Here is a 26880-nt window from a genome sequence, read left to right on the forward strand (position 1 = left end):
TTCATATTCAAGCATGAATCACTCAGGGTGGCTAACATCAGAATAAAGAAGACTAAGCTCAAAAACATATCTGCTATTCCAATAAGTTAAGAGTACAAAAACCAGAAGCTGGAATGAAAGAGGACCTGCTGTTTGTGCTGGGAATTGCTGTAGGAAGGAAATTCATAAAACAGAATTGATGCAGGGAAAAGAACTGACAGGATGTTGGACCAACAGAAGTAAGTCTGTTACAAGACAGGGTATGTGTGAGAGATATATGCTATATTTTTCTCTGATCTTTAATGTCACAAAGTGGGGGGGGGGGGAGAGAGTCCTAAATGACACCTTGCATTAAAACATCTGGATTTGAATTTCAAGTTCAATAACTTGCAAGGTTAGAAAGAATGGATCAAAGGGACCAGAGCTTGTCTTCTCTACTGCTGATGCTCTCCACAGCATGACTCCCCCCCCCGTTTCTGCCTTTCTCATTATATCATTGTTCATGAACTTTATCTCTCTCCCTCCATAAATGTTCTAGATCAACTTCTCTTGATCAGGATCCAGATGAATATGATCCAGTGGGTATTTGTACTGAAACTGTAAATGTGATTGCTTAACCACTGAAATATAATGAAGTGGAGCTGCCTTTGGAAACCCTAACAACATATGATCAATAGGCATTTGAAATGTCATTTGTTTTTGGTCATCCCAAACCAGTAGGGCCCAGACTAAAGCTAGTAGCCATATTTCACTGAAGGGAAAATTCATATTACACTGAAGGGAAAATGCCACATTATCTGAAAGGGTCTTAGATGCAGTTCATGTAGAAGTGTAGTACTGTATAGCACAGTGTTTCTCAAACTGTGGGTCAGGACTCAGTAGGTGGGTCGTGAGCCAATTTCAGGTGGGTTCCCATTCATTTCAATGTGTATTTTATTTTTAATATATATTAGACTTGATGCTACCATGGTATGTCATTGCATTTGGGGAAAAGTCACAGTTTTGTACTTTTAACAGGCTATTATGTATAAACAGATCAATAACTGTTTGGAAGGGTATGGAGGGTTTTTTGTTTTAAATAGATTTTTAAACTTGTACTTATTGTAAACTTTTAATTTACTTGATTTATTTATTTGATTTTGTTTTATGGGAGTGTTAAAATTTTCCTGTTTGATGTCACTTCTGGCCATGACATAACTTCTGGTGGGTCCCAAGAGATTGTCATTCTAAAAGGTGGGTTTCAGTGCTAAAAAGTTTGAGAACCACTGGTATAGCATATCTATCCTCTCATGTAACTAAAATAAAGTTTGATAGCAAAAACTTCATGAAGTCCAAGCTGTTGGCAGTTTTTAGAAACTGTATTTCAAGCAGAAGCTACTGCAGCATCGAGAAAGGGCAAAGGCCTAAAAATACCTTAATTCACAGGATACATTGGTTTCCAAACTAAGTATTTGGGAAACTAGGCCAAATGTGTCTGCTGAGTAAACAAAGGAAGTTTATTACTTCCATGCAGGAGTGATATGTTCTTTGTGGGTACCACTGGACACGCAGTAGGAGCTCATTGGATTATGATTACAAGAAAAAAGGGATGTATTTTTAGTTTCATCATCCACATTTCCTAGCCTTAAGGGATATAGGATTTATCATTTATTCTGCGTTGGGGAGTTGTATACATAGTTTTCATTAGTGTGAATGAGAGTCCCTTTGCATGCATAAGTCCCGATTGCATGTTTATTAGAGCAGGCGGCATTCTATTCTGGAGGACATATTGTTTGTTTTGCTGAACTATGTAACCCCCCCCCCTTTTTTTTAAATCCTTGTATAAAGAAAGGCAAACATATCATATGGCATTCTCTTTGTAGATGTTCCTACTTTGGGGTATTTACATAGAAGCAAAATAACCCAAGTTGGTCTGATAATTTGACAGATTCATGCAATGTGTAGTCACTAAACATATGACTGAGGATTATCTAATAAGCTGAGTTTTTAGGGAGAAGACTGGCCCTAGACTAGCTGTGTCCATGTAAAACATCCTTTGACTGACATGCGACTAACCAAGAACTTTTCATAGACAAGAGTTTAGTGGTATCCAAGATCTGTTGGCCCTCATCAGCTGTTCTAGCAGTCCAGAATGAATGCCCAAAGGTTGAAAGCAGCGATATGCTCCAGTCACTGGGCCAAGTCATGAGTCAGTGACTCCATGATTTTAGTTGAGTCACGAGTCATAGTACATGCCTTTGGATTTGACTTGCAGAATTTCAAGTTGAGTCACAAGTCATTTTGATTAGTCAACCACAATTGCTCATGCATATTTTTGTAATGGTATCAATGAATGATAAGATGTATATTCCTTTTAAAGTTGTAAAGTATAATTTGTCTGTGTTGCGCCGATATGAATCCTGACTAGCAACTTGGCTGTCTAAGCAGATGAAAGCGCTACTGTTGGTTGATCAGACACAGAAAGACCCTTAAACTTTCTCATTCTGAATGGAAGTAGCATAAAAAGAGCTTGCTGGATTAGGCCAACGGCTCACCAGTCCAGCTTCTTGTATCTCACAGTGGCCCACCAGGTACCTCTGGGAGAACACAAAAGAACAAGATACCTGTTGCCAGTTCTTTGCATTTGACAGGTTACAGGTCATGGGCAACAAAGTTAAAAAAATGTCTTTCAGGTGCTACCATGATTAAAAGCCCATTCATGCCAAACCTACTACTTGACAGACCATGTTTTGTTATAAAATGACAGGTGTAGTACTTTCTATCCTGGATGCTGCCCTACATTTGATGCAGAAATGCTGGTTCTGGAAGTTGCATATTCAATACTGAACCCTATTACTGTGTCATGTGAGGTAGTAAAGAGGGCTTTAATTTTAAGGAGGCACATTTTAATTTGCTGAGAGTTGAGTATATAGTTCTGTCATCTGAATATTTTGTCTTCTGGACTTGTTTGGAAGAAGAAAAGTCAGAAAACTAAAAGTCTTGTATTAGAAGTGATATTTGTTGGTTTGTGTGATCTGTGTTGGTAGCATTACATTTTACAGTGATGAGGGCATGTGTGATATAATATACAACATGATTGTGTCAATTGGATATCTGCAAGCAAAAATCAAGGTAGTGATGGAATTGTAACCAAGAATAAGAAAATGAATTGCCTCTGTTTTACAATAGATTTAGAACTTTAGTCTAAGTCACAACTTCAGGTTACTATTTAAAATTTCTCATGGTTTAATAGTATAGTTGAAACATAGGAAAATGTTAATAGTCAACCTGAATGCCTACGATTGGCTGTTTTGGGTAGACAGACTGCTTTGCTTGAAGGATGTCATTTTTAAAACTTTGCAAATACCCCCAAATTTCTATCCATTTCTTCTTGGGACTGCTTCACACCACACCACACCTACATGTGTTTTAATATTCATGTAGGACAAAATGATACATCAACATATATTTGTTTTATTTGTGATTGGGTGTGTATACTAAACTTTGAGTATGAGATGCATGCTCCTAATACAGAAAAAATAATGAATGAAAGCAGCTGCCATTCACATAAAAGGAAGAGCTTGCGTTGATCTTAACGTTCAAATTTAGTATGCATAGTTGAACACTTTAAAGAAGAAATGACCAATCTCGTACATTTGTTCTCCAGGGATTTGGGGCAGGGGAGGGATTAGCAACCAAGAAAATATTCTGAATCCTGTGGCATAATAAACCTCTGAGAATGTTTATTAGGATCATTTTTTTAAAAAGTGAATAAAGTTAATGGGCTTCAAACATTCTGGCATTCAGGCAAGAGTAAGAGCTTTTTGAGCAATAAGTCAATAGACAGTCTACCACTGAAAGAACTTTCTCAGTAGAATTTTTAAATTTACTCCTTGTGGGAAAACTCCTGTTGTGATGCATTGCCTAGAATTGATAGAGTAAACTTGCTACTTTGTGGGCCATTGAACAAGAATATGATATTATGTTGAGTAACATGGTTGAACAAAACCTGGACACAACTTACTGCCCAATCCTATTCCCTGCCATGTTATAGCATATAGCCATGCCAACAGAGTAGGCACTGTATGCTGTGGTGGTGGTAATCAGGCAGCCTGCAGGAGGTAAGTTCCCCCCCCCATAGGCAATAGGTGGACTTGGACATACACCAGCCATTTTGATGGCCTTTGTCCAAAGAGGCAAAAGGACGTTTTAAAAAGGGGGCTAAGATCCAGCATGTGTGACTGCTGCCAGATTCTCTCCCTCCCCTGGTTCTTTCCAGAAGCACCTTGTTACTTATCCTTCCCATCCATGGCCCACCCCTGCTGCTGACTTACTGGTACCTGTGGAGCCTTCCAGAGCCATTGCTACATGCACTGTGCCAGTGGCCATTTACAGCAGCAGCAGCCCGGCAGCACTTGGCAGCAGCCTGGCCTTTGCACCGCTGTAAAGGACCTTGTGGTGCTGGAATGCTAATTCTGGATTAGGGATAGGATTAGGGCCCAAATGCCCCTAGTAAAGGTGGCCATTCTTTGCTTATTGAAATATCATTTTTCGATCATAAGACGGCTTAATCTTATCTTTTTTTTTTTTTTACTCAATTCATGTCTGGCGGTCAAAATGGGAACATTTACTTTCTCATTTGTTATTATACAATTCAGATTACCTGTCTCTGTTGATGTGGAGGTTCTGAAATATTTTCCAGATCAATGTATATGACTGTTTGATGAATCTGCTGTTGGAGGGCCTGGACTTGCATACTGATTCTGTATTCATTCATGAGCTGCTTACAACTTCCCCATCAGCAGCGTGAAAACCTCAATGATTTCTAGAAATCATGGCAATAGGTTTTTTAGTTTCAGTCGTCATTGAGAGAACACATGGGGTGTCAGATTCCATGTCTACCTATGCATGACTGCTGTAAGTTCTGAAAAGACTGTGTGTGCGCTGGATGTCCATGTGTGGCCCTTAGAAAGCAGCAGAGCTGTTCCTGCAGGTACAGTTATATGGGTCCTGTCTTTCTAGACATGAGCACATGTAAGGTAGGATAGAGCTGCTGCCCCAATGCCACCTTCTTTGCATAGGAATTATTGAATGAATTGTGTCATAACAGCCTGAAAAAGACTACAAGTACAGTGTGTGGCTAATGGTGTAAATGTGAAGAAACAACCATGGCTTTTTAGCACCCATAGCCAACAAGCCATAGCCAACTGACAATCTTATTGTTTACCAATGCTCTCTATTTGTCTCTGCACTGGGAACTGAAAATGCAGCCCAAACTCATTTTTGCCCCCAATATTTTCTGTGAATGCTTAGTATTTTTTTGGGTAACAAGTCTGTCTGCAAAATTGATCCATACATTATTTCTCTTCTGATCTGGGCTATCTCTTTTGTGTATGTGTGATGTAATCATTGCAGGTGGTTCTGTGAAGGCAACGAACTGCACAATTCTCCTGATATTCAGATCTGTTGTGAAAGTGGGGGGCTCCATACACTGATTATAGCAGAAGCCTTTGAGGACGACACAGGACGCTACTGTTGCCTGGCCTCCAATTCAGTTGGTTCTGATTCTACATCAGCAGAACTATTTGTGGAAGGTAAGAATATGCCAACCAAGTGAGGAGGCAAAGACATTGTGCCTCAAATCTAGTTAGGGCTATTGCTTTGCATCTCTTGCAACCAAATTATATAGGTCTACGGTAGGATGCTTATATTTGTGTATCTCCTTCCCTCTTTCCTCCCTGTACTTGAAAGGACCTGCGGGGCCCTATCTTGTTCAAAACCATAGTGGGGGAGGCTTTCATTTTACATATGTGCCCTGCTGGATCAAGGCTCATGTAGTCTGGCCTACTGTTTATCATGGTGACCAACCAGATCCTTCTGAAGATGAAGACCTACCTCTCTCCTGCTGTGCTCTCCTGAAGTTGGTGTTCAGAGGCCCAGTGTCTCTGAACTTGAAAGTAGCATGTGAACCTCATGACTAGTTGCCATTGATAGACTTATCATCACAACTTCATCTAATTCCTTTTTTAGAAAAACTCTAAGATAGTGGCCTCCATCGCATCTTCGGGTAGCATATATTCTATGGCAGGGGTGCCCAAACCCCGGCCCTGGGGCCACATGCGGCCCTTGAGGCTTCCCAATGCGGCCCTTAGGGAGCCCCCAGTCTCCATTGAGCCTCTGGCCCTCTGGAGATTTGTTGGAGCCCACACTGGCCCGACGCAACTGCTCGCAGCGTGAGGACGAGTGTTTGACCTCTCGCGTGACCTGTGGGATGAGGGCTCCCTCCACTGCTTGCTGTTTCACGTCTGTGATGCAGCAGAGGCAGCAAAGGAAAGGCCAGCCTTGCTTTGTGCAAGGCCTTTTATAGGCCTTCAGCTATTGCAAGACCTTCATTCATTCATATAAGTTCATCTTTAATATATTCATTTATGTAAACTTATGCAAAGTTATTCAAATTTTAAATGTAAATTAATTCTCCCCCCGGCCCCCGACACAGTGTCAGAGAGATGATGTGGCCCTCCAGCCAAAAACTTTGGACACCCCTGTTCTATGGCAGTGGTCCCAAAGTTTTTAGCATTGGAACTTACCTTTACAGAAAGTATCACTTTACTATCTGCTCACGTCTCTGTGGTTGTAATGGTGATTGGGCAGCATTGTTTACCCCCTCCCCCCAAAGTACCAGGTTGTTTGCGCTATGTGCATCAATGGTTAATCTGCCTTGTTAGTTTCATGACCAACCAAAATTTGGTCGTGACCCATAGGTGGGTTTCAGAGTCACAGTCTGGGAACCACTGCTCTATGGAATTTCGCTGTGTGAAGAGGAACATCCTTTGTCTCTACCCTAAATCTCCCTCAGTCAGTTCCATTGGATGACCCCTAGTTCTAGCATTGTGAGAAGGAGCTTATCTTAGGGCCCAATCCTATCCAACTTTCCAGTGCTGGTGCAGCTGTGCCCATGGGGCATGCACTGCACCCTGTGATGGGGATGCAGTCACAGAGGCCTTCTCAAGGTATGGGAACTCTTGTTCCTTTACCTCATGGCTGCATTGCGATTGCACTGAAGCTGGAAAGTTGGATAGGATTGGGCCCTTAGTCTGCTTCCTTCACACCATGTTTTATTTTGTAATGTTCCATTCTCCCCCCCAATACATTACCTTGTTTCTAAACTAACACGTCTTGAATGTTGTAGCTTTTCCTCATAAGCAAGGTTCTCAGGTTTTGACTGACTTGTTTGTCTTCCACACCCTTTTCCAACTCTTGAGTATTCTCTTTGAAATGCGGTGACTTAAGGAAATTTCCAGCACCAGTGCAGCTGCAATGCAGTCCCAAAGTAAGGGAACAAATATTCCCTTACCTTGAGGAGGCTTCCATAATTGCCCCCCTACTGTAGGATGCAGCGCACACCCCATTGGCAAGGCTGCACCAGTGCTGGAAAGTTGGATAGGATTGGCTGCCGAAAAAGATAGTCAAAATAATCAGGAGGCTGGAAATTGTAGGTCACATGGCCTTTGGCAGGGAGTGAGGAAGAGAGAGCCAGACCAGAATCATGGTGGAAGCAAAGGTCAAAGTCTCCTTGTCTTCCTCCCTTTCCCTCCTTAGTGCCATAATCTTGATTTGGATTGGCTTCTATTTGTTACAGAAAAGTTAAGCATGTTAGCTCTAAGGACATGCTTAACATGACATGTACTTTGGCCCATGATCACCTGGAATATAAAATGAGGCCCTATCCATTCAATACAATTCTTTAATACCCAAATTGATCAGCCTTTTGGCATAAAGTATGTAATGTTGTATGGTCTGGAACAGAAAAAAGCCCAGACTTTTGACAATTATTTTCAGGAGTTGGAATGAAGCTATAAAACTTTTTTAATGGGCTCATTGGTATTCTGTGAGCATATTGTGCTGCTGGAAGAAGTTTGTTGAGAGCTTTTGTTTTGAAACATAGTATATGTCAGCTTGTGTCTACCCACTGCAGGTGCCAGCTCTTCTGATTCCGACAGTGACATTTTCACCTCAAAATCTGGAGCTATGCCGCAGTAAGTTTGTATAGAAAAACCAATTATCCTACCCAGGCTTCTCAAATCCTTCTTTGAAAAGGATTATTGCACAGCTGTTCTGCTTCACCTATTCTTCCTGCAGTTGCTGCATGGAGAAACAAACTAACCAATGTTAGTTAATGATCAGGTTGTCTTAAAGTTCTACTTTGAACCTTGAACATGAAGCAGTAGAGCAACAAACACAGGTTCTGTCTCCATTTGGATAATCGGTTTAGGAAAGCTGTACTGGCTGAGCTGTCAAAGTTTGTTTCTTCAAAATAAGTTGTCAAACAGGCTTTCATATTGGATTACCATTATAGCAAAGTTTCAGGTGTAGTGAAATCTGAAATTCAGACATGTTCCATTTCGGTCTCAATGGCTTGTAAACATTTGGTGAAACTCCGGGCTGCCTCTTTGCTTCTCATTTAAGTTTGAGGATGCGGCTGAGCTTCATACTTATAAAGCCACATAACAGATTGTATGTAGTCTTCTGGGTGTATCACTAGTAGATCTCTTTTCAAATATTGGTATGGTTGATGTGGGATAAGATGAAACTTTCATTAAGATAAGATCATACAGTAGTTCTGAAAAATTACTTGTGTAGTGCTGTCAGTTTTCATGGTGGCTTACGATAGTTGAGAGGACAGGTCCCTGCCTGATGGGACACTCAGGCTAGAAAAGGAACACAAGGGTGTTAATTGAGGATGAGGGAGTGGTGGTATGATAATTGGGGAAAGAATATACAGTTATTCTTCCACGTTGTTAAAGTTTCATTCTGTGACTCCATCTGCTGCCCTGGATATTTCACATGAAAATAAGTTCTTCAGTTTAACCACTACCCAGCAATTGGTGGTTTGGTTTGCTTCTGATCCTAGGCTATATGAAACTTATAGTGGCAGGCTAATAAAAATACCCGAGGCCTTCTAACTCCCTCAAAGTAGTTAGAATTAAATGATAGGGCTCAGTGATTGGAGACCTCTGAGCCAAATTCAGCTCCTTGATGACTATTGGTTGTCATCTTTCAGTTAGAAGTTGGAAAAGAAGAAATGTGGGAGAAAGTGGTGGACATGGCAATGGGACTTTCTATGGGTTCAGTTTATGGGATGGACTGCCATGGCCTTTCTACAGGATGCTGCAGTAATGCAGTTTATGTAGCTGGTGCCATGAGACTAGGCCCTACATTATCCAACAAAAAACTAAGGTGGAAGCATTTTATGGGAACATTAACTGACTCCTTCCTTCTTGGTGTCCTTTCCCTCTAGAGCCCAGAAGAAAAGCACTTCTGTTTCTTTAACAATAGGATCGTCTGCCCCAAAGGCTGGAGTCACAACAGCTGTAATCCAGCCTATCTCTGTGCCCAATCAGCAGGTATGTATATGTGATAAAAATGTGATGTCAGAATTTCACTTGTTGTTAGTAGTGCACTTTGATAGGTTTGCCATGCAATTTGTTGAATAAAATTGTTCACATCCATTCCAACTTCAACTCTGGTCAAACTATACAGTGAACACACAATTTGGCTCTTCTCTATTTGCTGAATGAATGCAATGGGGAAGGAGGGGCTTTAGCCCTTTAGATCACTTAGTGCTTAGTAAGTAGCACATTCAGAGGTTGTGTGAGATAAATATGGATAAAAAGTCAGTGTGTCCCTCCATACCCTGGCCCCTCTCCATATCAAGTCTCCTGTACATGCTATTTTCATTTAAAAAGCAAGCATGGGAGACTTAGAATAACATGGACTTTTATCCTAAGGAACATGAGTAGAAGGAAGCATGCAGAAGAACATGCTTGAAGCAGATGTCCCCACCACCTTCTTGGCATAGCTGCTCTCTGGGCCTGCCAAACATCCACTTGAGGGGCTCTCAAGAACAGGGCTGCATAATTAAAGGGATATCAGCAAAAATCACCCACTCCGTCTTCTGTAAATACAAATTAAATTTTAAGATGAGGCATGTACAGGTGGAGCCTGTTTATTTGCAGATTTTACATCTGCGGATCTGGTTCAATTAGGGTCCCTTGGACTCGCATTTGGGCCAGCCTCACCTGAACCCTCCAAAGGGAACCAAAGATCACACATTTGATTATCTGTGTTTTTCGGTATCTGTGGGGAGGGGGGGTGTCTGAGAACAGATGTTCAGTGTTGAACAGATGTTCAATGTTGTCATTGCAACTATAGTAGTTTTAAAGCACTGTGCATGCTGTTGATACCAAATGTTTTAAAACAGCAGCAGGTGCTGTCAAGATAGTTAAATTCTTAGAGTGGGTATACGAAAGGAAGTCTTAGAAGTATAGAATTGCAAGGTTATGTGCAACACACTCTGTTTTAAGTTGAACTTACTGTATGTTGCTGCCTGTTTGGAGGGGGTAGAGCTGGAACTCATTTATGCACCTGTTAAGCCAGAAAGAGAGGGAGAACCAGAGTATTAGCATGAAAGTAAGCTGCATTAGTAAAGACAGTTTATGGAAGTGGAATAGACTGTTCAGCATTCTGTAACTAATGATACTGATGTGTGTTGCAAATATCTGTCTGCTACCTCTCTGTCTTTTCTAGGTCCAAAGTCCTACTTCATACCTCTGCAGATTAGATGGATCTAAACCTAGTCAAGCTGCACCTATTTTTACAAAGGTCTGGTTTCACTATTGAGATTCTCATTATATGTCGCAAGAGTAGCAGTTTTTAGTACACAGCTCACTTTTAAATTATTACAACTGCAGATCCTTATATTTTAATATGGATATTAGTGAGTTTTCAGAAAAGCGTTTTTCTGTAACTTTTTAATTCTTTGCACTATACAAGAGTCAGAGTTGTGTGTGTTAATTTCTTTTTTATCAACTAGTCTCATAATGTCACTCTTCATTGTCACCCATGTGATTATAAGAAGTAGTGAAGACCTCCAGGGTTGCATTGAAGATAAAAAAGAGCACAGTGCACCTGGTAGTTTTCCTGTTCATGTTCCTCTGGAATGAATGCTGAACTCTTGTGCTGCTTCTGCTCACTTTCAGGTGGATTGTGCCAAAGTCTATAGTAGTTTATGTATTCTGACTGCACCAACATGACTTGCTCACTTCTTAAAAATATGCCAGCATAGGGGTGTCGTGAATGTAGGTATAAAATATCCTGTGGATCAGATAGGGAATGGGACTGTAACTCTGTGGTAGTACACTTTGCATGCAGAAGGGTCCAGGTCCAATCACTGGCATCTCATATGTCAGTGCTGGGTCATGATGCCCCTGCAGCCTCTTCTTCTCAGCTCAGCCGGGCACCACCATCTTGGATCTCATGAAATCTCACAGATCCAAGATGGCAGTGCCCAAGTCTCATGAGATCCAAGATGGTGGTGCCTGGGAGAACAAGTGGGACGAGCCATTGGGACCATTCCATGGCTCCCCTGTCAGTGTGCCGTGAGACCTAAGGCATTGCAATGCACACTTTAGGAACCTCTGCCATATGGGAATGAGAAAACATCCTATTGGAACCCTGAAAAGCTACCACCAGTCTGTATTGACAGTACTGAGCTAGTTGATGCAATGATCTGACTCGGTATGAACCAGTTTCATTAGTTGAAATGGAAATTTTCTGCTAATAGGATAGTTGCAATTTGTGCTTTCACAGCTGACCTAAATTCATAACTCTGCATCCATTTAAATAAAGCAGGACTTTATTTAATGGGCTGATTATTCATTGTTGCAGATTTTTGGAGAGGATGAAGGCGGCTTTACTTTTTCATTCAAGTGTAATCTGTGTATCAAAATTTTCAGGAGTTGCAAGATTCAACAGCAAGTGAAGGACAAGTAGTTGTTCTTGAATGCAGAGTTAGAGGAGCACTTCCCTTACAAGTCAGTTGGTTTCGGCAAGGCATTGAAATCCAGGATTCCCCAGACTTCAGACTGCTTCAAAAAAGTAAGCCACAGACCAGTTTGTCATTCATATATTGAATATGTGCTTTAGTGTTTTCTTCTGTATTATCATTTTACTAAGGTTTGAAACTGAGTACTCTTGGTTTTTTCCATGAATCTGTCATAAAATAGGTAACTGTCTAATATTATTACTCTATAAATTTGAATGTAGCTGCTTTCTAATGCATTTTGTTCTTTTTTTTTCTCCTTCCATTTATTCTCTGGATAATGGGTTAAGCAGAGCCCAGGTCTGCAGCTGAACCTGGTAAGTATCATGTAAAAGAGAAATCTTTTTGTTTTCTCACCCTTTTGTGTTGGTATTGAAGCTAAATAGTGTAATGTTTCTGCAAGGAACTGGTAATATGAAACCCCCTTCAAGGCAGTCAATTCTTTTATCGCAGAGTTCAGAACCAGCAACTCCTGTGCTTTACATCAATTCCTCGGTCTGGATGGAATTTTCGGTTTCACTAACCGATGTTTAAAGGCTTTAAATGCACCTTATTCTCAGAAATTGCTTTTCCTCATTAGCTTGCAAGTTGCTCAATTTCTGTAATTCCATCATTGAAACTCTACTGACATACTTTTGGTAATACCAAGCCAGTAAATGTTAGATCTCTACTTTTCAGTTATGTTCTTTGAGTGTAAGTAGAGTCACATTTAAAACAAAAAAATTCCTATTTCAGAATTCTCTACCTCTCAACTATTTCTCCTATTCTCTACTTTTCAGGTATGTTCTTTGAGTGTAAGTAGAGTCACATTTAAAACAAAAAAATTCCTATTTCAAAATTATTTTCTGGTGCATTTCTAGTGCATGCACAACAGCCCGAACTTGTGTATTCAGTTTCTCTGTTTAATATCTTCCAACTATGTCATTCAATCCTCTAGATATTTGTTTCATGTGGGTTTTTTCCTTGTTACTCCTTATGCTTCCATGGGCAGTCTGGCCACCAGACTGATAAGGTGGTGATAACAGCACCTTCATTTGCACAAATTAGTACATTAGCCAGCCGCATCTTGACCACAATAAATGTTAGAATGAAGATCACACAGTTGTTGCCCTTCATCATCCCTTCATTCTGCTCTTCATTATCCATTTGCCTGGCCCCAGTTGGAACATTCCAGGATTACACCTGTGAGGCTGGTGGCATATTATCTATCCCTTCTATGCTCCAAACCAGATCAAGGGTTGTAAAGAAGGATTTCAACCCCAGTGTTGTCAGATTGCTCTTTGTAGCAAGGCTTTGGTTGGAAGAGGATGGAATGTGGGAAGTGGGATTGGAGTATTTAACTAGTTATATGCAGAAGTTTGAACTAACTGCTAGAGAGGAATGTGCAGGAATGTGCCACATGTAGTGTAGGAGTGTGCCATGTAGGAGTGTGCCACATGTAATGTGAATGTAGTAACACTGAAAACAGGAGTTCTTTGAAGAGACCCAAAATATCAAAACATCCAGTATCTCCAAATGCTGTTCTGTTACTGATACTTGACTCAAATGACTGAATTCATGGTAATATTGAGATTGGCATATTGTCTTATGGGGGAAACGGACACATGAGGGTGGACTTCTTTTTTTGAAAGGACAAATGGAGCCCAGGACCCCTTTCATGCTCCAATACAACTTTAATGCATTCATCAGTAGCAGCAGATTGCCATGGCAGCGGTCCGCTTGCCACAGTTCCTTTCGGAAAGGCCTTTTGTGATAGACTTTTCTAGAAGAGCTTCAAGCTTCATCCACTTGCATCTCCTGCTCTAAAATTATGGCTCAAATGCATATAGTACAACCTCTTGGTTTGGTTTGTGTCTTGTTGAAAGTTAATGGAGAGTAGAGCTGTGGAGCAACAGAGAACAGAATCGGAGGAGAGGGTGAGCTGATGGTGCAATAGTTTAGCATCAGGCTTTAGATTCTTGTCCAGAGCTGCCTAACTAACTAGGAGACAGGCATGGAGACAAGGAGACAAGTGTCTAGTATAAATTGTATAGCTCAGAGGAGCTGTGTGTGTTGCTTGCAAAGGGGGTGGCAGAATATGTAGCACAATGCTAGCAACTCTCTTTGAATGTAGCTTAGATATTGTGTTGCCTACTACCAAGAGCACATGCAAATAAGGAAAAATGCTGGCAAAGATACCAAGTAGCTTGGGGATGATGGTAAATTGGACTTCCAAGGATTGTGAACAAATTAAAACACAGAGGCTTGCAGAAGCATTGCACTTCAGATCACTTTGTCTTTGTTCCTAAAGTATTTCATCCTCTGGGTACATCTTTAATTTTGCCAGTGTAATAAATAGAACAGGAAAGCAGAGGACAGCTTTTATCTGCTTAATCCCTGACAGTCCGCAAAACAACCCTCAGATGGCCAATAGCTGTGTGCTACAGGTCAGGCACAGTGGGGTCATGAGTTGGGGGGGGAAAGGGAGGAAAGCTTTGTAGAGTCAGGCAGCTGAACGATTATGAAACAGGTTTTTCTTGTCATTGCTAAGTTGAATCTGTTTAATGTGTTTTACACTCCTTTCTCTGTCTAGACGGAAATCAGCCTGCATCACAAATCTTTTCAGACTGTTTTGAGAATTAATAGCCAGTCAAATTACTTAAGGCCAGCATCACAGTTTGTCAAATTACCTACTCAGTACCACGTTATTTTGACATTTTGACTTTATGTTGATTGACTCCTTCAAAGAACGTCTGTTTTAGGAAGGAGGAAAGAAACCTGCAGATTCATTTGCCAGCTGTTGATTCTTTGGCCATTACTCAGCTGTCTGGAGGCAGCCACAAAGTATATTGAATTTCTTTAAAACAATTGTCTATTGGTATGTAAAAATGCTATACCAGGGATTTTTTTTTCTGTCTTTTGGTCTGAAGGAATTGCTAAGTGTAACATCTTTCAAGACCCAGAGCTAAATTCATGGAATGCAGACAGACACTAACACTTCCACAAAATGTTCGAAAGACATTTTATCTGCCTTAGGATGTATGTTGTAAAATTTTGCTTTGCTGTTCTTACTCAAGTTATTTTATATACCAGCTCTAGGAAAGACTCCTAAGGAAAGCTACACACACCCATACCTTGAATGCATTTTTTAATGTCAGCAGTTTCTGAGGCTTTTTTTTCTTTTACCTTCATACTGTAAGAAGGAATCATGCTGAAGTGGCTCAGATGCTGTGTGGTAATGTTGGAAGCATTATATGGGAGGAGTCTCTCCACATCAATGCTGCTTCAGTTTCCAGGAAACACAACAATGGTGGGGTAAGAATGAGCCATAGTTCAATGGTTAGGCATCTGTTTTGCATGTAGAAGGTCCCAAGTTCAATCTCTGGCATCTTCAGGTAGAACTGGGAGAGATCCCAGGCTTGGAGTCTGAAACTTGAGAGCTGCTTCCAGTCAGTGTACACCATATTGCACTTGATGGACCAGTGATCTAACTCCTATGCTGTGAAGGTACCATGAGAGACTTGAGAGGGGCTTTGGCTGCAATCTTATGCACACTTTCCTGGGCGTATGACCCATTGAGCACAATGGAACATAGCACTGACTAGACATGCATGGGATTGTGCTGTTATACATGTATAGTGGACCTACCTTATCCTCAGGCTCAGCATCTTCTGATGAATATCTGCAAATGCTGAGCCCACAGCTGGATGGCCTTGGAGGACCTCCCAGACACAACCACCTGGTTTGGGCTGGCGATTGCCAGTCACATCCAGAGGTGTTCTGAAGTGTGGGGAGGCTGCACGTGGCCTCCCCACACCTCATAAATCTTCCTGGACACAACTAGAAAGCACTTTTGGTTCACCAGCACAAACATTCTTGCTCTTTTCAGTGGCTTCCAGTCATGCCTAGGAAGCTTCTGAGGAGCCTGGGAGATGACTTGTGACCTCCAAAGGGCTTGGCGCAGCCTCCAGGTAGTTGTAGTGCTGTGCAGGCTCCCCCCTGTAGATCTCATTGTCTGTGGAATTCTGCTTTTGTGGGTGGTCCTGGAATGGATCCCCTGTGGGATACTAAGGGCCTACTATACAACCTTTTTGGAAGACTGTGTGTGGTGGAAAGAGATGAGGGGGCTAATTCAATGTAAGTCTGGAAATCTTATGATTCTACTCTTAGAAAGGAAATGTACCAACTGTATGTAGTTCAAAAAGTGATACTCTAAAGGTCCAGCAGCTAATCAGTTCAGCTACTTCACTCTGTTAAGCCATTTCTGCCCAATGTTGCATATATGCAACAGGGACCACATGTGTACACCTGTGGGCCAGGCAAAAATGGGTTAAGCAGAACTCTTTACTTTAGAAAATCTGTGGTAATTCATATTGGTAAGAATGAAAGCCCTCCCACACCATGGTGTAGTGGCTTGCTGGGTTTTTTACTTTTCTACTGAAGCAGCACACCAACAGTATACTGGGTTCCAGAGGACACAGTTTCTTCTTGCTCTTGCTCTATTGCCTGTTGTCTTTATCATCCTTGGTTTACCTTTCTAGACTTTGACTCCTGCTTCTGTGCATCCAAACTGTAGCCTGGGTCTTCCCTTTAGGAAGGCGAACAGTTCAACAGACAGATGAGGCTGAAGAACAAGGTTGTTGCTGAATAAGGAAATTGGAGCACAAAGAATAACTTGGAGAGCTGGTCCAGCATTTAAGATAATCACAGAAGGAAAGAAGGATAGGAAACAGGAGGCTAAAGAATAAGACTGGAAACTTGTGCAGATAAATCCTTGAAACAGCAAACTTTTTCTTCCCTGATAAAGGAAAACGTTACAGTTCCCTTGTCTTGCATGTCAGCAAGGGCAGTCAGCATGTCTACAGTTGCTTGCCTGTCACCTACAGTAATGATGATTTTTTCTCTTTGCAAGATAGCAGTTTCATGAAAAGCACAAATACAGTAAGGGAGTTTAAAATTTCCTTCCTCAGGCATCCCTCCCTTTTTACATTGCTACCATGCAACTCCTATTTTGTTTTGGTAATAGTAGGTTTGTAAATATACCTGTTTCCAATGTGGTGGAATACTTATTTCCAGTGTAGCGGTTGCAGGGCTATTTCCTGCTTGGTAGATATCCTCTCTCTCAGCAGGGTGCTTATTGGTTAGGGGTGACCATTTATCCTGCCTATATGATTGCATGGTTCAGTGTGGAATCGTGTTGTGGAAAGGTGGATCATGTGCAGTTATGGCTTCATGTGAAGGACACCGATATGATTTGTTTATCTACTGTAGTGATTTTCAACCTTTTCCATCTCATGGCACACTGACAAGGCATTAAAATGGTCAAGGCACACCACCAGGTTTTTGACAATTGGCAAGGCACACCATGCTGCCAGTGGGGACTCACATCTCCCATTGGCCCTATTAATAAATGACCTTCCCCAAAATTCCTGTGGCACACCTGTGGACCATTTGCGGCACACCAGTGTGCCACGGCACAGTGGTTGAAAATGGCTGAATTACTGTTACAGCTTCTGAATAGTGCTCCAAGTGGATCACTGAGCAGAATTTCATGTAGAAATACAGAACATGTCGTCCGCCCTCCCGCCCAGAACCTCTTAACATTTTATAACACTTACTTGGGACATGATACTACTATTTTATTTATTAAATTTCTACCCCACTTTATCTCCCTGAAGGGCATTCAAAGCAGCTATGTCATGCTATGTCATGCATTTCCCTACTCTAGCCAATGATAGCCAGCAATGTGGAGCAGGGTCAGTTAAAATAACATCATTGGATGTTGCAAGTGCTACTATACATTGCAGGAGATGAGGTGAGAGGAAGAACTCTACATGGGGACGCCATATTTGGTGACAACTGTGTGTGTATCCTAGAATGTTTAGCTTTGCTCATAATCTCTTGGGAAAGTCTCCTTAAATCAAGTGTCAGCAAGTCATCTCCCATTACATCTGCTGCAGAATCTTAAGGGTATGCAAAACTTTTCACAATAATAATAAATAATAATAATAATAAACTTTATTTGTATCCCGCCCTTCTCCCTGAAAGGGACCCAGGGTGGCTTACAACATGTAAAAACAATTTTAAAAAGCATGATTTAACACAGATAAAAACATATTAAAAACACATTAACAGTGGCCATAAAAACAGTAGTCAGAATAAAGTCAGAATAAAAAGAGTATAAAACAGCAAATCATAGAGGAATCCAGCCTGTCAAAAAGAAACTAAAAGATGTATAAAAGTGTTAAAAAGGCCATGGAATCAGAAGGCTTGTTTAAAGAGCAGGCCTCGCTGAAAAAACTCGGGAGCCATTCTCAAGTCAAGGGGAGCCATTTCACAAGTGTGATCTGATAATATTTATTGTTTTAGTTGAGACTCTTCTGTGTGTCTGGAAACTGGTTTTTTCTGGTTTCTCTCAGGAGAATTGAACACTTTTTCCCCCTTAAATTTTGGTTTTCCTTCTCCCTTACTAACATAAATTTCCAACCTACAATGTCACTACTTGAAGGCTTTGTCATATAAAACCTTAAACTGGTTTACAAATAGGCAAATGATCAAGGTTAGATTTGGAGCACAAGTTTTCCATATGTCTGCATAAAATTACTGCTGTTCTTGCATGTGCTGTCTCTGATGCTGGCAGCTTTCTTGTCACTTTGAAATTCTGTGAATGGCTGCTCTCTTTAAATGGCTTAATGAGAAAATTTTTAACATAATTGTTTCCTAGAATTCTATTTGTATCAAATAAATGACAAAGATCAAATCAAGGCTGCTTTGTTATACAGATATATAGTCCGATCCCATATATGTTGTGCAGTTTATGTGCTACCTTTGTACTCTGGCTTTTAATTTAAAATATTAAATGCAACATGTTTTGGGCCTGTATTAGTCTCATCCGGGCAGATGGTATGAGCCAGCTATTAGCAGAGTTGAAAGAGTCTCAGTTCCACATAAAATGAAGCTGAATCTTGTTAACAATTTATTGCAACATGGAAATAACTGCAGCCATTGTTGTATAGACAAAGCAACAAGAAAAAACTAAATAGAGGTCTAGTGAAAGTAGGAGAGTAACTCACAAGCCTTTCAACTAGCAACAAGATAGGTTACAGCTTCCCCTAATAGGGGAAGGCCAAGACTTGCACCCTTAACTGCTGTGTCTGCGGTTTCACTTATTGGAGGTTCACCAATTCCCACCCCCCAATCATGCAAATGACTTATCTGTGCCTGATTGCAGCCCTCCTGTTGCTGTCTCCTGTGTCTGGCTGTCTTGGTGCTGTGTGTAAATGCTAGCAGGAAATACTAACAGGAAGCTCCCAATCCACTTCTTGTTAGCGTTTCCTATGTGCTGTTAACATTTGTAGACAGCATTAAGACAGCCAGAGAAAGGAGATGATGATAGGAGGGCTGCAATCAGACACAGGTAATTCATTAGCGCAATGGGGATTTGTGAACCTCTTATAAGGTCTGCTATCTGTAGTTCCTGGTATCTGTGGTGGCTGCTGGAACCCATCCCCTGTGGTTACATCTGTACTGGATGGCTCTGCTTGCATCCTGTTGCTCTTCCAACACTGACCTGGCCTTTCTTTTCTTTCTCCCCACCCCAAGACACAGAGATCTAAAGTAGCCCTTGGAAAGTGTGGGAGATGTTTCCCCAGTGGTCTCCTCACGCCTTTGGTAGTCCTTCAGAATCTGGTAGAATTAGCTCCCCGGGCAGGAGACATCTCTATTTCTTCTAATGTCTTAAAGCAGTAAGAAAAATTCAAATCCAATGTGTTAAACTAAACCTTGTTGTGATATATGCCTTACAGGCCCCTAATCTAATATTTCTTACAGGAAAACGTAATGGGGTAGAGTTCTGCTGATTTATATCTGTTGATACTATCTTACTGGGTTGGCTTTGCAGCTCTCAATGAAAAGTTGAAAGTTTAAAATAGGAACCATCTTGTCAATGGGCTGGTTTTTGTTTTTTATTAAAGGCTTGCATGCCTCAGCGTTTTGTGGTTTTCAGCAAACAGAATAATACTGTATTCACTTAGTCAAGTGTGAAATACATTCAGGGCTCAAGATGAGTTGTTTCAGAATGCACTTCTATGATGAAAAGGTTTGCTAGCTGATGACCTATGGAAAGTAAAAGACATTATTTAAAGCAGAAGGTGATATACAGTCTGGCAGAGAAAATTGATTTTCAAGAGAATGTTACAGAACTTGCCCAAACAGCGAAAGGTCTTTGTCTTGCTGTTATGTGCATGTTGCTTTCACGCTAGTTCTTTTCTCTGCAATTGCCATCTTTTGTTCAATTTCTTTTGGGGGAATAATCCTGTTGGTGATGGAGCCAGTTAGCATTCCTGTGTGTTTCTGTGGTATCATTCCATGTGTATGGTTTTTTCTGAACTGATTTGTGGTGTGCTGTGTTTCAAATAAAGCATAATTGCAGTGATTCCCTGTCCACTGTGGACAATACTGAGGCATTTAAGGACTATTGTGCTCTAATTAAACACTTTTCTGTGTAGGTTCCGCCCCTATTTTGGCTTCCTGTTTAGTGAAATGATGGAGTGACCTTTAGTTTATCAGCTTCTATTCCCTGCACGGTTAGAACTTTAATTACTGGCTTTGTTGCACTTTCAATTCTTTAGGTTATGTCCTGAGTTATCCTTCTACTCATACATAAAATTCAGTCCTTTATTGCCCAGTTTCATCTTCAGGCACTTGGGCAAGTGATGGCACAAAATGCCTCCTTTATTTCCATACATGAAATACAACCCTGAGAACAGCTAATTCATAGCATACCAATTTAATTTCAAATCTTCTTGATTATTTAGATTTAAATTATTCCAAGCCAATAGTGGTCTTACTGGCCCAGTTAGGATAGCTTTAGAACAAAGTCAATAGCTGCAATCCAACTGTGAAGCTCCTTTTGCTGGATAACCACCAAGCCTAAATTGTGATTTGAAAGTATGAGCTTTTTGTATTTTGGAGGACAAGCTGAAGCAGATTGGAAATTTTTATGGTCTGCCATGCTTTTGTTTGCTTCTAATTTGATTTTACTGAGCTCTTTACATAGGTTCTGTTTTACATTATAAAATTCTGCCCTAGATGTTCAGGATGGAACAGGGAAGACCTTTAAAATAAACAATTTATTTATATTTAGTGTACAAATAACTCACAGTTTAATTAGCTGGCGTCACTTTGTGTTGACTACACAATACTACAGAATGGCATTGCATAAAAGATTCCATTGTTTGACACTACTAACATTGTCAGGCTTCCTAGATCAAAGAAATATTGCCTTTTAGTTGTCAGACATACTGTAATCTCTCATCATAAATCTAGATCAGATTAAAATGGGTGTGTAAATTTGTAGTAATACAAAGTAGGTTTCTTGTCCTGTTGTTCAGATTTCTCCATACTGCTTGCTGCCCTAGTCTCAGAGAAAGTGGGGGAGAGGATTCTATGCTGGAACTTTTAACTGATCCTTTATTTTCAGTCAGTCTCCAGCACAGGAAGTCTTTGGGTCTACGATAATACATGATTATTTCTACAAGGAAAAGCATTTTTAAGTTTAATTGAGACACCAATCAGCTGCCACTCAGTGTAACATGAAGAATTGCTTCCTGAGTATAAAATGAAGTCAAGGAGGAGGAAGACAACCATAGTTCACTTGACAAAGTTGCTTTGTGACATATTTATTCATTTAGTGAAATCAGGGAAGTGGTTTTTTTCCAACTCTGCTTTACAGTACGACAGCTGACTATATTAAGCACTCATACCAAACTTGCTTCTCGATAAACTCTGCCTGAAAGAGACTTTTGCCAGTAGCATAATTTCACAGATATATTCTCTCTGCAGAAAGACTCCACCTGGTTTCAGGTGTACCATTGACAGTGCAAAACAAATGCATGCACACACCTTAACTTATAAGCATGCTTTGAAAGAATAGTCACCATTTTAACATCTTGATGTTGAGGATGACAAGGTGGCTAAGGGATATTTAAAGCATGACTCCATGACATGTGATTTTTTAAGTAGTCATCCTTCAGCTTTGAAACTAGTTTGCTTTTGTTCAGGCCTTTCTGCACATTACTCTTCTAGGCATACACCTCAACTTGAAGAATGAGTGTTAATGGAATCTGAGTTTATAATGAGGCTGGAAACCATCATAACAGGTCTTAATTGAGGCAAAGGTTTTTAATCCTGTTACTTTAGCATTGCTAGGAGGTGGTTATTTCCAATTATCGCTATTATAACTTGTCAGCATGTTTATCTTGTCTAACCTTCTTGTTAGACTAGGCTTCTTGCATTGTCCCTGGCATCTGCTGTATTTGCTGTTTCTCCCTCTCCATGCGTCCTTGTCCTTGCCTGCTAACCACTGTGCTTGCATCTGATCCAAGCATAGTTCCTGAATACTTATGCTGGTTCTTTTCAGGTCCACAAGATGATTTTGTAAATACTTGTGTCAATCCAAGTGTGCTTGTCAGAGCCAGAATTGACTGACTTAGTGGCAAACCTGGGTTTGCTTGCATAATGCATGAAATTAAAAAATTTTCTAGTCTTGATCTCAAATCAAAATTTCTCATTTTTGAGTGAAACATAACCTATGACCATTTAGAACAGGGGTCTCTAAACATTTTGGCCAAAGGGCCATATCAAATACCTGGTACAGTGGCGAAGGCCGGGAAAAAAATTAAATATAAAATTTAAATAAATGCATTAGAGATAGAACTTAAATGAATGAATAAATGAATGGGCTCAAATGTCCAGGACTTCTCCAAGCACGAACACAGACCAGAAATAAAGCACACACTTAAATGGACCCCCTTCTGCCACCCCAAAAGCACAACTCTGGTTGTGTTTGGTCAGCTGGGCCAGAGGCTCTCAGGGGATCAGAGGCTGGCCGTGGGCCGGATAGGGACTCTCCGTGGGCCGCATCTGGCCCCTGGGCCGGGATTTGGAGACCTCTGATTTAGAAGAATTTAACAGTATCAAATGACGGCAGGAAAAGTTTAATACAATTGGGATAGAAACCTCTTATAGCTCGAATACTTTACCTCAATGGAAAGAGCTGAATATATTGAAGTGAATATTAAAGCAATTTAGCGCAGAAAACTCTGCACTGTGGATGGAGTACTCCGCAGCCACAATTTTAATGTGTTTAGTTTTTTAAATGCACAAATATGAATTGCTTCTGATTCGGATTATACGCAGAGCATAGTCCAGAAACCTTTTTCCACTGAAGGCTTGAGGGGGCATGTGCATAGCTGAGCTTTATTTGTTTGCGTTTTTTAATTCCTGCAATCTGGAAGGAAGTAATAGACTTCATTCAGTGCTTCATTGTCCCGTTTCCATCCCCACTCTACCACCATCTTCAGAGGCACAGCCCTCTGAATGTTGGGCCCAGGGGTTATGCAAATATTCTAAATAAAAGGGCTTGGACTGAGGTAAACAACCAATATGTGTACTTTTAATCTTTAGTATTACTGTGTCTGCAATTTCTACAAGTGCCTGTGTACAAAAATATTGGGTGAAAACATGGTGGTATTTTTAGAGAGCAGGTTTAGATCATTTTTATGGCACATCATTTATCTTGAGCATGTGACCTTGTTGGATAAAATGGTGAAACTGTTTGGATAATGAGCCTATGAGTGAGTTTGAAGTGTTTCACTTTCAGCATCGGAGGCAGGGAAGGAAGTGCACATTACATGTGCTCCCTATTTTTGTGCTGCTTGCCTAATGTCCAGCACAAGAATTTGCAGCTATATCTTGTATCGAGTCTAAAGTCTTGTTCATCTGAAACTTTATTCAAAGTGATTTTGCCTATTTGAAATGTGCTCTTTTTCTTTCTAGAGGAGATATGCACCCTGGTGATCGCAGAGACATTTCCTGAAGATGCAGGAACCTTTACGTGTACAGCAAAAAATGATTATGGATCAGTAACAAGCAGTGCAAAACTGATTGTTCTGTCAGGTATTCAACAGTTGTTGAGGTGCTGTTTAATGTATATGAAAATTGTGATCTTTCCTGGCCACCCTTACACAGCTGCATTGAGGCAGCCTGTCTTCCCTTCTGTGCGCATCTCCTGTGTAGTTTCTGACAGTCTTCCCACATCCTGGCTGATTACTTACTGCCTGGTTAGGAAGTATATGTAATATTGACATGGAGAAGAGACTTCAACAGTTGTCCTCCAAGACACTAGGATATAAAAGTAAGCCTCTAAACCTCCAGAAATGCAGCTGCTAATTGTGAGGGTCAAGGACTGTCAAGCATCTGCAACTGAAGTGCTGTTGCTTTTCCCCAGGGCAACATGGGCAGCTATCCGATATCCTCCATTTCAGTTGGGCTCCTAAATATAAAATGAAATAAGAAAATGCTGTGCTGACACAGGAAAACTCAGTTTTTAGGATGTGAGATGTGAGCCAGAGAACTTCATGGTTACATCCTTATGAACTTGAGAGTTTTAAAATCCCCAAGACATACAGCCCAATCCTAACTTTTTAGCACCACTGCAGCCATACCAACAGGGCATGTCCTGCATCTTCCAGTGGGGAATCATGGCAAAGGAATATTTGTTCCCTTACCACCAGGGCTGACTGTGATGGTGCTGGAAAGTTGGTTAGGATTGTGCTGTTCTCTGGGTAGATTCAGGGAGAGACATGCACCCTGGTTGCAAAAGACATATGCAGCAGTGCATTTCCTAATATCCTTCTATCACAGTAATTGCATCCCATTTCTTTCCCCATTTCTCATGGCCTCTTAAAGTGTTAAGCTTACGTACAAGATTCTTTATTTAAAAAAATAAATTGTACAGAATCCAGTAATTGATAAGCCAGTAGACTTCAATTTTGCTAAGTGACAAAATCCTACCAATTTCCAGTTGCCAGGTGTACTTCGTGGATAACCAGCATGCTCATTCATCAGGTTAACTAAAAATACTTAATCTTAAGTTTTGTCTCTCCAAATTATACTTGGAGAGAGAGAATTAGTGGGCCTGTCAGATTTAAAATTGGGATCCTGAGGCTAGATGGCAGCAGAGTCAAAACGGAAAATAAGTTACACTGACAAGAAAAAATGGAACCCTCATGTCTGTGCAAAATGTAAAACAGAAATGCATACCAAATTTTGGAATGAGTTAGTGGTTCTAACAATCAGTGATGCTGCACATCTTTAGTGAGTGCTAACAAAATTCTGGTACAAACAGTTCATTTGCTCAGCCAGTACTGAATATTCATAAATCAGTCACTGTTAACTGGCAACGAGTATGACCTACATCACAGATGATGGCAATGAATAAATATTCATTAAGATGGTTACATCAGCTTGAAAGTTCATGAGAACTCTGTCAGTCCTTCTGACATATCTGTTAACAAAATGCTGAGCTCACTTTCAATGAACTAATACAGTATTTGTGAGCATAATTCAAACTGTATGTTGTAGTTAATGACTGCTCCATTTATAATATCTTTTTAGCCAGTCCTGAAAGCTCCAACCAGGACTTGTCAATGAGAGAAGAGAACAATGATGATTTCCACTACTTCCCACCTCCACCACCAAGTCTTGAGATCAGTGCTGTTGAGCTTCCACCAAAGCATGCAGAAAACCACCACGTTAAAAGTGCTAGACCAAACATAGCAGCCTTCGAATTGCAGCTCAACTCTCCTGAGAAGAAAACCAATGGCATCCATTCCAGTCATGGAGTCAATGGCATGATTAATGGCAACACCAAAACTGATAAATCTGCTCCTCATCCAGGTGGCCTCCCTCCACCCACGAAAACTCCACCACCCGTGCTTGCCAAACCAAAGCTGTGAGTAGTTTACGTTACTGTTCTCATTTTTATGAATTGCTACGTAGCCAAATCATTGGATAATAAGCAACATATAGTTACCCTTGTTGACTATTCCTATCTGGGTGTGCACAGTTGTAGAGAGAAGCTCACATATGCCATAATGTATTTATTTTAAGCATGAACATTTATTGGGAACCTGCTGCCCAACTGTAGGATGGGGACATCTTATGATTTACATATAATAGTATAAAATATACACAGGTGTTTCCTAGACCCAGGTACACCTGGGTAAGCACCCTGTGATAAACCACTCAGAGTGCTCATTAACTTAATGTAGTCAGTCTTCAACCTTTTCTTCTCCTTAGTGTTGTGTACATGTTTGCTAATCATTGTAGTAATCTTGATAGGCTATTGTGCTCTTGATTAGCTGTAAGTAAATGGATGTGTTCTGAGAGAGGCCATCTGAAATAACAGTGATGATAGCCTTTGTTATATTTCAGCTTAGGTTGATTTTTATATTGAATATGATTTTTGATTTTTGTATTGAATATGGTTTTGTTTTGGCAATAAATTTTCATGAGCACGTGTTTGATATAAACATTTCTAGATCTTAACATAACAAAGAGTGTTTTTGAATATATAGAGGGTTATATAAAATTACCTGCATTTTTAGAGTGTGAGAAAGACAGAACTTTAATGGAATCAAATTTGTTTGTTTTTAATGCTGGACTTGCTAGCAGTTTGGGTTCAACCTTTACTTCTGGGTCAAAAGTATTCTTGATGTATGTCTTAAAATGAATCCTAGTTCTGTTTTTTTTCCCCTTCATGTCTCTGAAAAGCAGACAGTCATTTTTGTGGTTATTTGTGAGGCTGAGACATAGTTCTTATGGAATGACATCATGATCTCTTTGTGAACTAGATGTTGAGCTCTAAGTTCAGGTATATTCTGGAAAGTGTTACTGTGTTCAGACTTGGCTACAAATTATTGTGGTTTTGCTTTTTGTCTTATTCCAAGGTTTGAGAGAGGACATGTTCTAGTCTAAGCATGCTAACTAAATGCTTATATAGTAGGATTAGTAATAAAAAATCCAGGACTATGAGGAGATGTTGAGGAGTGACTAAGTAGAGAAAGAGATGGGATGCAAGGCAGTAGGTAGTCTTAAGAAGAGGGGAGATGATGAGAAGATGGCGACAAGCTGAATTATTAAGGGGTTTTATCTAGGAAATAGAGAAATGTTGCAAATGTAGCTGCTGACTTGTAGGCTAGGGGTTCTCACTGCCTCGT

At 40.5% G+C, this 26880-nt stretch overlaps 1 protein-coding gene across 1 annotated transcript in view; it reads left to right on the forward strand.

Moving 5' to 3' along the window:
* Positions 1-26880, forward strand: part of PALLD (palladin, cytoskeletal associated protein) — a 285430-nt gene that overhangs the window by 101844 nt on the left and 156706 nt on the right. The window contains exons 3-10 of the mRNA XM_066632312.1: positions 5374-5552; positions 7934-7994; positions 9257-9362; positions 10546-10620; positions 11754-11895; positions 12133-12156; positions 23657-23776; positions 25277-25613. Of these exons, the coding sequence (XP_066488409.1) occupies positions 5374-5552; positions 7934-7994; positions 9257-9362; positions 10546-10620; positions 11754-11895; positions 12133-12156; positions 23657-23776; positions 25277-25613 (1044 nt within the window). The remainder of the gene's footprint in view (positions 1-5373; positions 5553-7933; positions 7995-9256; positions 9363-10545; positions 10621-11753; positions 11896-12132; positions 12157-23656; positions 23777-25276; positions 25614-26880) is intronic.

Source organism: Tiliqua scincoides, chromosome 6 (assembly GCF_035046505.1).
Source record: "Tiliqua scincoides isolate rTilSci1 chromosome 6, rTilSci1.hap2, whole genome shotgun sequence".
Lineage (NCBI taxonomy): Eukaryota > Metazoa > Chordata > Lepidosauria > Squamata > Scincidae > Tiliqua > Tiliqua scincoides.